Source organism: Eutrigla gurnardus (genome assembly GCF_963514095.1).
Source record: "Eutrigla gurnardus genome assembly, chromosome: 7".
NCBI classification, from domain to species: Eukaryota; Metazoa; Chordata; class Actinopteri; order Perciformes; family Triglidae; genus Eutrigla; species Eutrigla gurnardus.
Genome location: NC_139921.1, coordinates 3341344 through 3359967, shown reverse-complemented (window position 1 = coordinate 3359967; position 18624 = coordinate 3341344). Strand labels below are relative to the sequence as shown.

The window sequence follows — 18624 nt, the reverse complement described above, 5'->3', positions numbered from 1 at the left end:
AATGTCTGCTAATCTTACATTTGATGACTTTTACTAGACATATTTCATATAAACATATGAATAGTGGTGTGTGACTCATTCTTTACTGATAATGATTGGAGTATTTGGGGTCGCAGCCAGCTGTAGGTTTTGCTGGGCTCTGTTCTCGGGCTGTTCGCCTGACGGGCCGCAGGCTTAAGGCCTTTGAAGGGGTGAATACCATCTTTTGACAAAGCATGATGGGAAATGGAGTTGACAGGTAAACATAAAAAGAAAATACCGACTGAAAACACAGCATCATTAGCAAAGAAAAGAGGCAGTCAGGAGAAATGACTTGATGTGAGACAGAAAGATGAGGTTAGAAAAGACTCTAACAGACTGAAGGTCCGTGGGCATACTTGGTAGAAAGTCTCAGCACACTTTGTTCTTTAAAAATACTTTACTTAAAGCCCAGCATCTCTACATTATAATGTTTATTCTACTTGTTGTGCTGTGACTCTCTCAAAAGTTCTGTAAACAAGAATATGGATATGGCTATGGTTTGTCTGTTTCAAAGATGGGCCAAACATGTTTACCATTGAAATCAAATAAGTTATGGTGTGTGGAGGTTATCCCGTAGGAGGTTGTACAGTATGTGTGATTATTTGTGTGCACATTAACATCCATGCAACAAAAATCCAAACTCTCTTATCTATGTTGTAAAGCTGCTAGAAACCGTTAAGGGACCACAGTGATGGGTGATGCACAAACAGAAGTGAGGAGAGCAGAGGTCAGTGCTCAGCAGTGACCTGTCTCAGGTGAGGGTGGAGGTGTGGAGGCTGATGGGTGCTCATACGATACCTAAGTTGACCGTGAGTTTGACGCGACTCCCATCCAACTCCAGCCTGAGCGTGTCGGCGGAGTCTTGGGAGGTGGTGGCCATGAGCAGGCCGTAGGCCCGCTGAGAGCGGAAACGCAGGGAGACATCCTCAGCTTCAGTGTGCATAACATTCGGCATCACCACCTTCATATACATGCTGCCATCGTAGGACAGGATGGAGGCCTCTGTGGGAGAGAGTCAGCAGCATGTCAGTATCATCAACTGGGACCGGAGACTCTACAATGTGGGTATGTTTATCCAGGGCCAATTTTTTGGTTAATGGACGGAAGGTGATCAAGATCAGCTCATGGACAGGAGCTATGGTTTGCTCTTCTCCCCGGATAAACTCAACACAAAATCATTAAAGGTTGTCTTAGGTTGAAACTCCACAGACCTCCGTGATAGGAAATGACCCTGGAAGACCCGGTTTATGACACCTGAATCAAATGAATGGCCAGCTCGCATCAGTTTCTCTGGTCTCAACTGCCTTCAGTAGCTAAGACTGCCTTCTTAGCAGCCATTGAAATGACAGAAGACAACCTGTGACCATAGCAACACATACAACATACTGTTAGAACAAGTACATTATTTTAGTGTAACTGATCAGTGACTTCAAACCCATGTAGCGTTGCTTAGGTGGATCAAAGCAAACACACCAGTGTGGGAGTAGCAGTAGGAGAAGGAGTGAGGTACTACTGCACAGCGGCTTCTCCCAACACCTTATTCCTGCCAGAACATGGATGTCATACTGTGAATGCCTCATTTGTTTGGCTGCAGGAGTTGAAGATTAGGGATCCCACATGGCTCTGTTTAGTCCATGTCCCCATCCGACCCCAGAGCATCAACACACTTCCCTGGTACGTCCTGCTGTGGCTGTTTGATGATTTTGCACTCACTATGAAATAGTTTTATCCAAGATATGGAAACGTTAATAGTGGTTAGTATTAGAAATGATAGAGCACTCCAACTCATACAAATACACTAAAAAAACAAAAACATGCTCACTCCCAACTCATCAAATACCTCTCAACACACTAGGTACCCTTCTAGCCTCAGTCCTCAACGTGTGGTGGTGTGTAAATACGTTAGAAACCAACGTTAGCTTTAGACAACAAAACCAACGTACAGTAAGCTTAAAACAACAAAAAACAACATTAGCATTAGACAACAAAACCAACGTTAGCTTTAGACAACAAAACCAACGTTAGCTTTAGACAACAAAACCAACGTTAGCGTTAGACAACAAAACCAACATTAGCGTTAGACAACAAAACCAACGTTAGCTTTAGACAACAAAACCAACGTACAGTAAGCTTAAAACAACAAAAAACAACATTAGCATTAGACAACAAAACCAACGTTAGCTTTAGACAACAAAACCAACGTTAGCGTTAGACAACAAAACCAACATTAGCGTTAGACAACAAAACCAACGTTAGCTTTAGTCAACAAAACCAACGTTAGCTTTATACAACAAAACCAACGTTAGCGTTAGACAACAAAACCAACATTAGCGTTAGACAACAAAACCAACGTTAGCTTTAGTCAACAAAACCAACGTTAGCTTTATACAACAAAACCAACGTTAGCGTTAGACAACAAAACCAACGTTAGCGTTAGACAACAAAACCACTTTATTCTAACTTTATTCAACCTGGGCCCCTCTTGCTGTCAGGCTTCAGCACTACAGCACTACACCACCACCATGCAGCCCCACAAAAACCTGTTAATTCACTCCAGAATGATACACTGGTAATGTCAAACTGCAACATAATGTAAATTTACATTATGACAGCTGTGTGACAGATATATGCAAACACATACGCACAGAAATGATGCTTGTAATGCATATTTCCTGTGATTGGTCACAGAGATGACTGGGACTGACGTCTAATTGACAAGGTGTCAGATTACAGCATGGTGTAATACAAACACTTTAAATTCTCATTACAGCTGTGGGCTGGGCTGTCAGATTAACTCTGACATGTCACATTCCTTGGATGTGTGTGTGTGTGTGAGTGTGTGTGTTTATGTCTCTCAAGAGTGTGTGTCCAAAGGATTGATACACTTTTAACTGACTGACCTTGCCACACTAAACCACCGAGAAGAAGACCTTATTGCATTTTGGTTGGTATGAAGACACTGAACCTGTGACCAGTTTGTTTTTCTTGCTTTGTTATTTTTTTAGCATAACTTTGTTTTCTCCTACACATTGAAGATCAGAGAAACAGTGCTGTCATAAAATATAATAATAGCTCATTTTTAAAGAATATATTGTAATACAATCATAATCTGTGACTCAATGAGACAATCACTAGTTATTGCTGTGAGTATGGTTAGAATATAGAGATTAAGGTAAGGATGTGTACAGGGTGGTGAGTATGACCTGACTGGGTTGTTGCTCTGAACATGTGCTCTGAAAATATGCATCACGATTAATAGTATCATGTGAGCCATTTGTAGTATTGAGGACAGGTCTTAATTAGTTTGTTCTGTTAGCTATCTCAGTCAGTAGAGTTCTAAGGGCGTTTTCACAGCTGCGTGGTTGATTTGGTTGAATCGAACCCTGGAGTATACCCCCTTGGGGCATTTTGTTTTGGCAGGTCTGAACAAAGCAATCGCACTCAGGTGCGGACCAAGACTACCTCTTCAAGGTGGTTCCAAACAAATTCTGGTACAGTTGGATACCATTCATTTGTGGTGATAACATGGTGCAACCTCAATCCAACCCAACTGGAGGAAGTGTTGCAGCTTTTGGATTAAACCAGCTCCTGTAGCATATTTTGCTGGGCATTATTGGGAGGATTGTGAGACCGGGTTCTTTTCTATATGACATGAGGAATCTAAGTAACTACAAACAGACGTGGACTTGTGAGGAGGTGCAGTGCCTTATAGATATTTGGTCTGATGACTATAGGAGCTCACAACCTTCGACGCACACAAGAACACAAAAATGTACTCACTCTGCGATTCTGCTGCACAGTGCCGCATTAAGGCAAAAAAAGGTTGTCAGGAGTACATTTAATAAAAGAGGAAGTTCTGGTAAATAGAGGGAAAAATTTTGTTGGTTTGATAACCTGGGCAAAAATACTCAGGACAGTGCTGCTCGTTGATCTGGTGGATGTTGCAGAGTCACCTGGAAGTTCAACACCATTGCCTGCAGCTGCTTCCAATGATGCTAATGATGCTAGCACAGCTGACCTGCCTCCCACATCTGGCACAGTTGTTGATGGTCAGTTCATTGAAGTTTTTGCAGTTGTATCCTACTACTACTTCTAGTAGTAATACATTTGTGCGCAGCATGTGGAAACTGTATTGTGCACACAGCATTATACACTGACATGTCTTTCTCTGCATTAATATGAGCCAAACTGCCACTCCGCCAGCTGTAATTCGCCTTGCGCCGAGAGTAGACCAGGTCGGAGCTGGCTGGCTCGGCGAGGCTTTTTGCCACGAAAACTACCACTGCGCCAAGCTGAATCTGTGACGCCTCCCCCTGCTGCACCGCCACACCCATCTCGGCGCAGGCGATCCACCAAACTGCCAAACTGACCGTGCACAAGGCTGCGCTGGTCGAAACTTGCATTGCGCTGGCTCCGCCACCCTGCGCTGCACCATGAAACTAGGGCCCATTGTTTCTTATTTGTGATACTAATGCCATAAACACCCCTGCTGATGCAGACAGTGTCAGTGTTCAGGTTTGAAAACAAAACACAAAATCATTTCAGTCTGATGATGATTTACAGACATGACTGACAGCAGAAGGATGCTGGAGCAAATAAATGGAGCTGAACAGAACCAGTTGGTGCAAGAGGCTACTGCTTTTGAAAGGACACTACAGGCACAACACGGCAACATGCACGGCAACACCCCCACCAACATTAATCTCTAGTGCCTGTATCAGCAATATCAGCAACACAGCCTACTGTCCTGCCACCTATGATCCCTCCACATCAGCCCCAGTCACAATCTCCAGCTTCCCAAAATAAACATCCCAGCACCTCATTCATTCTTTAGGAGATTAACGACAAGCAATACTTTTTTCCAATTCCAACATCCCATAACATTTTTTTTTGTTATAAAGAATACTGAAAACATCTCAGTCAAACGTGGTAAAAGGGTGGAAAGTTCATACAATGACGAGAGGGAAAAATCATGGGCATCGTGTATTTTGCCTGCCCGCCCAACATTGATGTCCCAAAATATCATCATATGGTCCACCACACCCTGATCCTATGGTCCACCACAGCCTGATCCTATGTCCTATGTGTGTCCTGTGTGTCCCTTTGTGTCCTAAGTGTGTGTGTTCTGGCCATCCTTTTATGTGGTCTCGCCAGTCAGCTAATCTCACTGATTAACTCCAGTAGCCTGAATCTAGTCCTGAATTCCAGTAGCTTTGGAACTACCAGTCCGCTAGTGTGTCTGTTGAGTTTAGTCCTCTGCCTTGTAGTAGTAGATGGTAACAGTACGGTTTAAGGTTGATGCAAGGGAAAAAAGGAATTACCTCTCTCACAGGTGCGTGACCAGAAGCCAGTGCCAGTGCAGTCACAGATGAATCTATTCCAGCCTTCTTTGCAGACCCCTCGGTTCTTGCACGGGTAACTCTCACACTGTTTGCCTGGTTGCTTGTTGCACGAGGGTTTGATACCAGCGCCATTTTGTGCCTCAGCAATCTGACGGATGTCTTTGCTTCGACCATCAATGAAAAGGTCACGGATACAGCCTACATATCCATAGTTGAGCATTGCTGTCCAGAGCTCGGTAGGCAGAATCAGGTTGGTGCGGTCATTGGGAAGCCCCCCCAAATACATGTCGCCCTCCAAGTCCAGAATCTCGCTCTCACCACTGGCTGTGAACGGGGTCCTTCTGCTGTTTACGGAGATTGTCCCTGTGTTGGTAAAGGATTGAATCAAAATAAGGTACAGGGCTGCATTGATATCAGCAGTGTTAAATATATATACCATTTTCTCAAACTATCTGTTTAAATATACATTTATTCAATTACATTTTATCTATATAGCCCAATATCACAATTCACAAATTAATCTCTGAGTGCTTTATACTGTACAACATAAGACATCCTCTGTCAGAGGACCCTCTCATCGGATAAGGAGAATCTCTCAGGGAGATACACTGAGTAGGGATCCCTCTCCCACAATAGATCTCATGTGTACAGAATAAACAACCACTGTCTGGGTGTAACCCTGATCCATGGAAACCTGTGAGGAGAGAAAGCACAACTCTGGGAAGAAGTCAAGTTATTAACAAGCATTAATGGGACATGAATGACACGTAAGAGGAAGAGGGAGGAGCTCAGTGTAACATAGGATATCCCCCGGCAGTCTAGGCCTATAGCAGCTTAACTACAGCCTGGTCCAAGGCAAATTTGAGCCAGCCCTATGTATAAGTCCAAAGAGGAAAGTCTTAAGCCGACTCTTATATGTGGCAAGGGTGTCTGCCCTCCAGATGGAATCTGGGATCTTGTTTCCCTGGAGAGCTACCCTCTGTCTAAAATGCTCCATTTTAGCCCCTTGGGAGCCCAGCAGTAACAGGTACTGGCTGGACCACCAAGTAGGAATCAGCTGCAAGTGCAGGAACAAGTGTCGGCCATACCGCTGGCAGTACGAGGAACAGGTGTCAGCTGGACTGGAAAAGGAAGTAGCAACAAGCTTGGTGTCGACTGTGACCTCCAACACAGGAACATGTGGCCGGACTGTCACCAGAAAACAAGGGACAGGCTTGATGTCACATGGGACCCATGGCAGAAGAACTAGCAAGATGTTGCCTGAGACTCCTGACATGGGAAAGGGCTTGGCGTTTGCTGTAGATTAAGTGGTGAGACGTCGGGTCGGACTCCCAACCCAGGAACAAGCTTGGCCCCCTGGCACAGGAACAGGCTTGGAGTCAGACATTGAGACTCTCTGGTGGCTAGGTGACTGGAAGCTTTAATGACTTCCACACAGAGGAACAGGCTTGGAGTCGGCAATGGAGCTGGATTGAGTGAGGTAGGTATAAATTCCCAGGCACGGGTAGGGGGGCTGGAGAAGGCCAGATACAAGCTGAAGACCAACAGGCTGGAAAGGCTGGGAGCTATTTAAAATGTTTACATCTACTGGGACCTCCAATTCAGGAGCAGGTGTTGACCGGAAAGCCGACAGGAAACAAGGAACAGGTTTGTCGTCTCTTGGGATTCGCTACACAGACACAGGTGAGACGTCGGATGGGAACCCAACAGAGAAACCAGTTGGTGTCGCCTGGGACCCCGTTACTGGAAAACACAGAATGTTGGATAGCGCAGGCTTAGGAAAGACGGGGTGCAGAATGGAGGACAGGTAACTGAAGGCTATCAGACTGGGTACTACGAGGATCTCCCAGGGCCAAGCAGGTTCCCAGAAACCGGTGCATAGAGCAGACTCAGGAACCCAAGGTTAATAGAATGCTGTAAAGGCTGGTTGTTAGAAGGCTGGAGGTCAACAATCTCTGGGCTAGCTCCCATTATTGGATCAGTTCATACTGTCAGGGTTCAAGAATTGTAGGTCTGTGCAATTATATAATGATGAGTAAACTTAAAAAACAGAACGCTACAAAAGAAATCCAAGTCCATGACACAAACGACTGGGTTGGGTTGATAGGCATTCAGTTGGCAGTCTAGGCCTGCAGCAGCTTAATAACAGGGTAGTCCATGGACTGTATGTGCACATGACTTGGGAAAAGTTTGTCTTTCATCATATCTTTATCTCTATGTGTTTTAGAATTATATACATTTCTGTTTATTCAACTTTTCGCTATTTGAGGAAAGTTGACAAGAATTCAATAACAGCTTCATAAATTATAAGTAGTCCATAAAATTATGGACATACTGGTAAATTAAATAAAATAAAAGCTTTTGGTTGACTTTTTTAAAACTTTCATATGTTTAAAGGAAATTCTTGTTCTGATGTACTTTAAAGGAAAACCCCACCGCATTTCCATACTGAACTATGTTATGCTCTGATGTTAGACGAGGTGATACATACCTCCCTCTCCTCTGTGCGTGCACTCAATGGCTCTTGCGCGCACTCCGCGCAGCGCTAATTTGCTAGCATGTAGCTTGTCCTTAGGATCCAAAGGGGGGTGAAGTTAGAAGCGACCAAGCACTTCCACGTTGTCCCTATTTAAATACGGTTACGTGAGTAGTTACACGACCCAAGTTTGGTTACACAAAATGAAACATGCCAGTTTTTCTAAGCGGATAACAAGGATAACTATATAGTATGGCGGAATAACAACTGGAAGCACTTCGACGTCGGCGCAGTAATATCATCACTCAAAACATGACGGGACTATATACCTTCTGCTTGTTTTCACAACCCTGTACGATCCACGTTATAACCATGATGTTTGATTGTTCACAAACTATCTTACTACAACCTGATGCTTCCTCAACTGTGCACAAACTACTACAGGTAGTGCAGGCGACGGCATGCAGGTCACGTAGGTTCTATTGACGGAAGTAAGAGGGGGAGCGGAGTGATGATATTACTGCGCCGACGTCGAAGTGCTTCCAGTTGTTATTCCGCCATACTATATAGTTATCCTTGTTATCCGCTTAGAAAAATTGGCATGTTTCATTTTGTGTAACCAAACTTGGGTCGTGTAACTACTCACGTAACCGTATTTAAATAGGGACAACGTGGAAGTGCTTGGTCGCTTCTAACTTCACCCCCCTTTGGATCCGAAGGACAAGCTACATGCTAGCAAATTAGCGCTGCGCGGAGTGCGCTCAAGAGCCATTGAGTGCACGCACAGAGGAGAGGGAGGTATGTATCACCTCGTCTAACATCAGAGCAGAACATAGTTCAGTATGGAAATGCGGTGGTGTTTTCCTTTAAAACATGTGCTTTTTAAAATATACTATAAAGAGATGCTTTCATAGAAAAGGGTTATTTAAATTTGTTTCAAGCTAGTAGACCTTACTGATTTACCACACAACTGACCTGAGCGTCCGTCTCTCTGGATGTCCACGTGATACCAGGCCCCATCATTGACCTTTGTCTGGGTGGCCTTCACCTTGATAGTCCCTGAGCCCATGTCCAACAGTAGGTAAAGGCTGCCATCCAGCAGCTCCACTGCAAAGAAATCCACCTGGAGATGGTCAGAAAAACACACCAACAGATGATTAGCAATCAATCAAAGGCATTTTTCTAAAAAAAAATGCAACTCGCGGTTGTTATCCATGAATAGTGAGTTGCAATGAAAAAGGCAGGAAAATATTTAAGTTACACCTAAGTAAAAATAAACCATGAAGCAAAACCGGACCCATCTCACTCACCATCGACACCTCGACCATCACTCCCTCCCCCCTGGCATGCAACCTTGGCGTTATCCTGGACCCCACCCTCTCCTTCGATCACCATGTCAGCTCCGTCATCAAGACCTCCTACTTCCACCTCCGCCGCATCGCCAAAATCACATCACTCCCGTCCTCCACCCTCTCCACTGGCTCCCCATCAAACAGCGCATCAACTTCAAGATCCTCCTCCTCACCTTCAAAGCCCTCCACCACCTGGCCCCCCCCTACCTGTCTGACCTCCTCATTCCCCACCGCCCCACCCGTGCCCTCCGATCCTCCTCCACTCTCTCCCTGACAACACCCACATCCAGACTCAAATCCTTCGGCGACCGAGCCTTCTCCCGTACTGCACCTCGACTCTGGAACTCTCTCCCCACACCTGTCCGCGACTCACCCTCACTCCCCACATTCAAGTCCCGGTTAAAAACATACCTCTTCTCCCAAGCCTACGACCTCCCCTACCCATAGCCGGTCTCTCCATCACCTCGCTCATTAACGTCTCACTGTCTCTCCCTCGTCTCCCCCTGTATGTCTCTACCCTGTTTCTTTTGTGTCCCTTGTAAGCGTCTTTGGGTCATTGAAAAGCGCTATATAAATTTAAAGAATTATTATTATTATTAATGATGACATTTGCCAGAATCCCAAAAGGGTTCATTGATCATTCCAAACACCAAGTACAGTTGCCTTTGATGAAAGTTGAGTTAAAATTTGTGAATTATGGACTGACCTTGGTGTTCTTCTGGCTGCGGGCAGCATCTTTGCGCTCCTGAGGTTTGCCATGGGTGAAGAGGATGAGGCCATTGGGCTCGGTTGTGCGGAAATCGAAAGAGATGGATCCCATCCGCTTCGTGTTCCACTTTGGGAGGCTGATGTAAGCCTCGGGAGTCTCAAACGAAATAGGGTCCAGAGTGGCCACATTCTCACATTTGTAGGCCACCGCACCTTCGATTTTCATCTTAGGGTCCACAATGCGAGCTAGGCGGGACAACTCCAGGCGGATGTCATTGTTCTTATACACCACCTGTGATACGGCAAGGATAGCATCACTGTCAGACATTCATATAATTACTCTTGTCACTAGTAAGACTTTACGATAAAGTGAGGATCAACAAGTTCTCATCAAACAGAAGCGACCTAAAGAAAACAAGGGAAAAAAATTTAATGAAAAATCAGATGAATTTTCAAGATGACTGCGTTGCTCATCCCTGGATATGAATTATAATTCATATATTTACAAGCCTGTCAATTGATACTTGCACCTCATAATGATGGACGAATGAATCAAACTTTAAAGGGAGTACTCAACTTGCTGGGTACAATGCAAATATTGACACATGGTTCACCTAAACCTCCTAAATGCATGGACCTGTCTTTAATCAAATTTATTGGTTGACAATAATCCGTTCTATTGCATTATAAGACTCTTATCCATGTAATACGATGATGTCATGTAAATAAGGCGATACAAATAAAATACAGTAATACAAAAGTGATAACTACCACTATGAGCTAGCAGTTAATGCAAGCATTTGAGCAGTAGTGGAAATGAACTATTATTCAGCCCTGAACAGCATCATCACTGTTGGACCAGCAAGGACCAGCAGGGACCAACAGGGACCTGTAGGGACAAGCAGGGACCAGCATTAAATGCACTTTGGTGGCAAAACTAAGTAAACAAACACTAAATACAATCTACAAAATGAAAATTAGAAGCATAACCAGAGGAGATTAAGTTCAGTCAGGCCGTCATTACATAGAGTAAGTTTTAACAGCCTGGTGGCGGCTTTTATTGTTTTCAATGAAGCGTTTATTGTTGTTGAGAACCTCATCTGACACATAGTGGTGATCCCCGGTACTACCGGCTAACAATGGCACGGGTGAAGAATGACACTGAATTCTAAATTCTAATTAGGAATACTTCCTTCCCATAAACAAAGCTGTCTGACAAACTCATGTTAATATAAATGAATATAATAATATTAATATGAATAATAATATCATAATAAGTGTGATGTATTAAACTTTTGAGTTTTGGTATTTTGGTAACTGGGTGGTGCCATAGATCAACAATCTCAGCCTAACTCGGGACTGCTGGGATATCTGTATTGACTTCCGGTGACAGCTGAGTAAAGAGAGAAACGTGCAGCAAAACCGTGTACTGTGAGTTATTTAGTGAAATACACCACAATAAGTATAATGAATCCTTTGGGTCAAACTTTAAGAAAGGCATCTATAGAGGTAAAGTGCTTTTATTGTCATTATACATTGTAGAAAGAAACTGCAAAAAAGAAGAGGGATCCCAGCTGCCTTGAATCCTAAATCCTAAAATATTAACCACCATAATCATGTTAATGGTATTTTCTTTCTTAAATTAGCATTAGCTTTTTAGTCGAGTGTCTCGGGTTATCTGAGTAATTTATTTTGTTTAATTGACTTTACTTTACCTGGCCTTTGATTGGTTTCAGGATTCCCTTTTGTTTGCTTTAGTAATTTACTTATTAATACTTATTTTCTTGTTGTTAAATCTAATTTATTTAATTGGTTGCTGTCAACCAAGTTTTATACATGCTGTGTTTATTTGGTTTTGCCTGATGTTTGTGAAGGTGCTGGAGTCCTCTTGGTCTTCATTTTCCCCTCACTTCAGTGTGTGTGTGATGGTGCTACTGCTCCATCCAATAAAAGGGTTTGTTAAATAAACAATAAAACCCGGTCTCTATGATTGTGTGTCATTCAGACCCAGATCCCTGACAGACCCAGTCCTGTATGAGGCAGGGCCCTGCCAAAGGTGGAAGACAAATGAATGAAAACACTAAGTGGCCCATCTTGTATCTCAGCCGCCCTAAACGCCATCAATAACAGCAGCAGGATGAAGTCACGGAGGGGGATGGGAGGCTAAATTGAAATCTGCTCAAGTGGAAAATTGAAGGGCTTTTTTTCTAATACTCAGGGCAGAGAAAACAAACACACCCTCTGTGTGATATGAATGTGTGTGCTGCAGGCTTCTGTCTGAGTGGGTGGATTGAGGGGCCTGGCTCAGATTATCGATAATCCAGCAGCAGATTTGACAGTAAATCAACTCATCCCTTAAGGTGCTCAGGGAATCTTCTCTCTCTCCTTTTGTTACACCCGTCCTCCTCCCATTATCTGTCTCATCCTCTCCTCTCATCTTCTCACACTCAACATGAAAACCCTGAACCTCTTTCAAAATAAAAGCTCTGATTTAAGCTTTTATTTTGATTTAGGGGGTTTCATTTCACTTGTCAGCAGTAGCCAACTGGCTGTGTAGCAAGTACTCGTAAAAGTAAAGGAGCCTACATACTTGCAACATGTGCATATTAATAATAGAATAATAAAACATGCATTACTCTGTTAATACTACTTTCTCCACCTAAATTACATCACCATACACCCACATACTGTATAAGAAGTGGACATCCCCATGGTGACGTCGGTTGGTTTGCGGACTATACAGTTTTGAAGCCTGTAGTTCGGCATTTTGGCCGTCAGGCATCTTGAATTTTTTTCAACCAGTGAATAGAAGGGACCATATTTGGATCAGATGAACACAAGAGGCAGGGCAGCACCCTTACTGGATCTGGATCAATGTGGACTCTGGTGTGAAGCTGCTAAAAAGGTTAGCTTCAAAATTCAAGGTTCAACTTTACAGCTAGTGAAAGTAACTAACTAGCATTGGTAGCAACTTGTCAATCAGCAGGTAAGCCCCGCCCCCAAAGCATCCCCTGCTTTCTGGGTCTGGTGGACTCTAAATGGACCATAATGTACTAAATGAACATCATGCTGGATTGAAGAAGACTTGAAACTAGAGATTGAGACCATAAACTCATGTTTACAATGTTTACTGAGATAATACATCAAGAGAGAAGTAGGACCATTTTCTCATAGACTTCTATACAACCAGAGAGGAGTCGCCCCCTGGTGGCCAGCAGAGAGAAGTAGGACCATGTTCTCATAGACTTCTATACAACCAGAGAGGAGTCGCCCCCCTGGTGGCCAGCAGAGAGAAGTAGGACCATTTTCTCATAGACTTCTATACAACCAGAGAGGAGTCGCCCCCTGGTGGCCAGCAGAGAGAAGTAGGACCATTTTCTCATAGACTTCTATACAACCAGAGAGGAGTCGCCCCCTGGTGGCCAGCAGAGAGAAGTAGGACCATTTTCTCATAGACTTCTATACAACCAGAGAGGAGTCGCCCCCTGGTGGCCAGCAGAGAGAAGTAGGAACATTTTGTCATAGACTTCTATACAACCAGAGAGGAGTCGCCCCCTGGTGGCCAGCAGAGAGAAGTAGGACCATTTTGTCATAGACTTCTATACAACCAGAGAGGAGTCGCCCCCTGGTGGCCAGCAGGGAGAATACAGCTTTATATGTTGAAATTGCAATTAAAGTTGCACCATCCGGCCTTTCCCTGCCTCATCCATCGTCGCCACTATCGCTCCTTTCCATGTTCCCTCCTTGACCGGCAGCATCTGTCCGTTTAACCATGTGACTAAACCAGACCTCTACCATCCTCACTAGATGACATCATAGTCCCAAACAACAATCGGACACTGAACTGAACAGGAATGATGGGGATCTGACGGTGTTTTTCTACTACAGGTCTACTATTGTTACCAACCGCAGGACGGCCCCTTTGGTGGGACGCGACCATGAGACACAAAGACCTGATGGGGTCGCTGTGGGCCATGTGGCTTGATAAAGGGAGCATAAATCATATGAGATGTGTCTCTAGACGGGAAAGAGGAGGAGTAGGAGGAGTGGGAGGGGGATGAGGGGATTCTGGGTAGAGGATGATGAGACGAGTCACTTTCAGGTTCCTGTCACCTCTGAACAATAAGACCAAACAGGCCTTTAACATGCAGGCGGAGCTTTATCAGCTCGCTGCAGGCGGCACGTTAACATGAGAGTGAAGCGTACGCACACACACACACACACACACACACACGCACACACACACACACACACACACAGTACACACAGTTACATACACAGAGGGACGCTGGTGTGTGACTGAGAGTTTAAACAAGAAAAAAATGACCAGATGATAGAAATCCATCACTGTATTATCTCGTCAACCAGGCACCCACTCTCTCTCTCTCTCTCTCTCTCTCTCTCTCTCTCTCACACACACACACAATCTTTAAAAATGAGCAATGTAACACAATATGACTCGAACTGACTTGAAAATTACCTTTTTAGATTGCCAAGAAACAGAGACACTGCACTTTTCACCTCCTACACCACACACATGTGCAGCATTAAATTAAGATAACTAATAGATCAGACAACTATATATATATAGAGAGAGAGAGAGAGAGAGAGAGAGAGAGAGAGAGAGAGAGAGACTATTTGATGGCTGCTGGGAGAACAGAGCTCCTGTGATGATCATCATACAGTTTGTATACATTTCATTGATTTGTTGCAGTGTCTGCTGATAGCGACTGCAGCATTATTAAACCTGGTTGTGGTTTTGTTCAGGCTCTGCTCGGACCCGGTCTTGGTTTAATACACAACAAGTCTGCAGAGACTCACTGACATTAATCATTAATGTCGAGATAACTGGACCATAAATCTCTGCCTACTGATACTGTACACACTGTGTGTGTGTGTGTGTGTGTGTGTGTGTGTGTGTGTGTGTGTGTGTGTGTGCAGAAATGAAGGATAAACCACATTGTCAGTACAGAGTCTGTGTGATTGTTAACACAGAGTAAGAGCTTGTAACTAAATATCCATGTTGGTTTAACCGTCATGTATGGGCATAGACTTGTATCAGTCAAATGGTGACATGGTAGCACTGTGTATTTCTGTCCACAGGGTGGCAGCATTTCCTTTGTGGGAAACAGTATGAGCTGTCTCATGTGATCAGTTAGATGAATATTTACATTTACATTTACATTTAGGTCATTTAGCAGACGCTTTTGTCCAAAGCAACTTACAATAAGTACATTTATCAAAAGAAGGAAACAAAGAAACCACAACGTATCATTGCTGATAAAGTAAGAGCTAAAAATAGAACAAGTGTTAGGTCCTCATCTGAGTAAACTAGTACTTCAAGAGCAACAGTGCTACGATCAGAGTGCTATAGGTAAGGGTTTTTTTTATATATATATATATATATATATATATATATATATATATATATATATATATATATATATATATATATATATATGAATATGAGCTTCAGCTTGTTGTAAAGGCATCTCAGTGAACTCGTCCTTGCCTAAACCTAACTATGTCGCTTCATGGCGTGTTTTGGTTTTGTTCATTTACGTGTTTCAAACTGAATAATAATACATTTCCCTGAAAACCTTATGGAGAGTGTAGTTATGTTGTACGAGAAAGTCACTTTGTGAGAGACAGTGACATGTGAGGGAAATGTAAAGAACTGTAGCGATGACTTTAATTTACTCCATTTCCTTCACTGGAGTCACTTTTTTGAGAAATTTACCACCAGATCTTTAAACGATTGACTCCTAGAGCCTTTAAAGTCCGTGTTCACACACCGAACCCAACATTTCATCAAAGTTCTCTGCACAGGTTCAAATGTCTTAATTTGTTCTATCTGTCCGAGTTGACCACTCAGAGCCTCCATGAATGAAAACATAAGACTTCTGAGCGGCTCACTTTGTTCATTCCTCTCCAAGCACAACACACTTTAAGACAAACTCATGAACGCAGAATTAACAGACAGATTGCAGAACAGCATGGAAGAAGTGATTCTGCTATAGGCAGCGAAATGATAGCTTCATTCATTAGCCCATTGGATGAGCTGAACCGTGGCACCTGCCTCAAATTCATCTAAAATTCAACCGGCCTCATTGTTTAATCATTTTTATTGGATGATGGATTGAATAAAATGCATACAGCAGGCATTACACTACTATTATTGAGACATTTAGTTATGACTTATTTTTAAGTCAAAATCAGTCAAAAGTAAATGTATTTATGTTCAGCTCAGTGATCGACAGTTGAGGATACGATACTCGTCAATCACAGCTACCCCTTCAGTTGATGAAGACGATGGTGGTAATGGGCCTGCATTTTAAAGCTCCTTTCTAGTATTTCGACCACTCAAAGCACTGAACACTACATGTAACCACTTATTCACATTCATGTACGCTGATGGCTGCCATGCAATTTGCCACCTGCCCATCAGGACTCATTTACATCTGGGGATCGAACCACCGATCTACCAAGACAATGGTATCGGGTTTACTTTCAGTGTCACGCTGAATATTATGTTGCCATGGTGAATAACAGCTCAGTTCATGGAGCATTAAAGGCCGAGTCTGTCATTTGGAAAAAACACAGACTTTGAACGCTTCCCCTAAACAAAAGAGTCCCGTCCCCTTCGTTCAGACCTCTGTTCAAAGCCGCTCCCCCAGAATGCCAAACGAGTGCTCGAGATCAGCAGAGTGCAATCAGGAAGTGAGTATCGACAGACAGACAGACAGACAGACAGACTTTTTTGATTGGACAGGGTTTTTACAGTCCTCCCTAATGTGTTGTGTCTCTTTGTCTTTAGAGCTTCCCTTCATCCTCTCCGACTGGACTTATGAGTCCATTTGGTCCGATGCTGGAGGGTTCTGATGACCCCTAACTTGAGTTAACAGCCTGTGTTTTGATTTTGACCCATGTGTCGTCCAAGTATCTGAAGTGGCTGACCCATGCAACACCCATTCACACCCATGTCAGTAGTTCACTTGATGGCTCAGGAGCCACATGCGCTGGGGGGGGGGGGGGTCAAAGAGTCACATGACTCTCACAGTAGAGTTCAGTTAGAACTGAAGAAGTCTCTTGGATGAGATGAGAAACGTCTTAAAGAACCTTAACCAAGTCCAATGTCATTGTTTCAATGCTTTCAACTGTACATTGTCAAAATCATATATAACAAGATACGATAAAATCAAATAAATACCACAATATTCCCCTCTGGGTGTAGACAGAGTACTGCTGATGATTGGTAAAAATACTCTGAAGACATTTAACTACGATTGGAGGATCCTGAGGAGAGCAGTCATTGGTGCTGTGCTCATCCTTTGTTGGCTGCAGCCATGCCAGGCTGCATACAAGTGCTTGATGGAGGTGTAATGACAATGACAATTACAGCAATTATGTGTTATTGTAGGCCATTATGTATTTTGTAGGTTTTGAGATGTAGGCTTTCTCTGTAATTGCTGGCTTATGAAAGGCATAATAATCATGGGCCAGCCAGCCACAAGGGCTACCCAGGGCGACCAGCACCTGTTGCCATGGCAACAAAACATTTATCCATAATGTCGCTCTGTGGATAGTGAGGACAAGAGCATTGGCAGCAGGCAAATTAGCCCTAATGGCAGGGAGTGGAGGATGAGAGGGTGAGACAGGAGGTGAGCTGGTGGATGGGGCAGTTTTGTGGTGGGTGGTCCAGTCCCAGTCCCAGCTGTGTACAAGAAATATTATAGTGTGTTACAAACTATTTATTAAATGTCTATGTGCTGCTCTATAGGAGATCTTAACCGTAAACTCTCTAAATACTACTCTCTGCTGCATGAAGTCTGATAAACTCACTGAAGTCACTCCAAAAGTTGCAATTGTGGGTAATGTAGAAGTGAGCTTTTGACAAGAATGATGAATATCTCTGATTGTGCTGCAACAGTTAGTTTAGTAGCTGGTGAGTTTGACAGTTACAGTAGTTCATTCTCTTTCAAACAATACACTTTAGTCAGATAATGTGTCTTTGCTGCTGATGACAAAAACACTGTGTAGCTGCAATAAGATCAATAACGGAAGGCATTTGTGGACTAAAATTAATTTTCTCAAGCAAAGTATGAAGTGATTAATCCGCTTCATTTACTCGTAAATGATCGTCCTTTTCTCGTCGTGCTTTACGATAAATCAACATCTGAGAAGCATGTATTTATTTGAGAATGGTGAATACATGTGTCATGTTTTCATTGGCTGCTTGATGAGATGAACAACTTCATAACATTATTAATGGACTGTATTTGTGTGTTATTTGTTTTGTGACCGCATGTTTATCCTTCTCATATCTGTGTGTCCCCATGAGGAAATAAAGGATGTGTGTGTGTGTGTGTGTGTGTGTGTGTGTGTGTGTGTGTGTGTGTGTGTGTGGGGGGGGGGGGGGGGGGGGGGGGTATACAGGGGATCACAAACCTGCCCAGCATGGTACAGAGCAGGAAGTAGGCCAGAGGGGGATTAAATGGCTACTGCTCCACTTCCTCCCTCTCCCTGCATATGAAGCTGTGTGTGTGTGTGTGTGTGTGTGTGTGTGTGTGTGTGTGTGTGTGTGACCAGGTCCCTACTGTCATGTGGTGCAGCAACCGGCTCCAGTGAAGTGCGAAGATATGACATCATCAGCATGGGGAACTCATATTTGTGTGTGTGTGTGTGTGTGTGTGTGTGTGTGTGTGTGTGTGTGTGTGCGTCTAGC

The 18624-nt window shown here is 43.6% G+C and overlaps 1 protein-coding gene across 4 annotated transcripts in view; it reads right to left on the bottom strand.

Moving 5' to 3' along the window:
* The window catches only part of LOC311015497 (neurexin-3a-like), a 79330-nt gene that overhangs the window by 29450 nt on the left and 31256 nt on the right, over positions 1 to 18624 (bottom strand). For all 4 annotated transcript variants that reach the window (XR_014597359.1, XR_014597360.1, XM_084012768.1 and 1 more), the window contains 4 exons: positions 9898 to 10191; positions 8815 to 8962; positions 5343 to 5726; positions 820 to 1023 (listed from right to left, as the gene is read on the bottom strand). Coding sequence is in view for 2 of the 4 variants with exons in the window: in XM_084012768.1 (XP_083868894.1) it covers positions 820 to 1023; positions 5343 to 5726; positions 8815 to 8962; positions 9898 to 10191 (1030 nt within the window). In the remaining 2 variants the exon portion in view is untranslated. The remainder of the gene's footprint in view (positions 1 to 819; positions 1024 to 5342; positions 5727 to 8814; positions 8963 to 9897; positions 10192 to 18624) is intronic.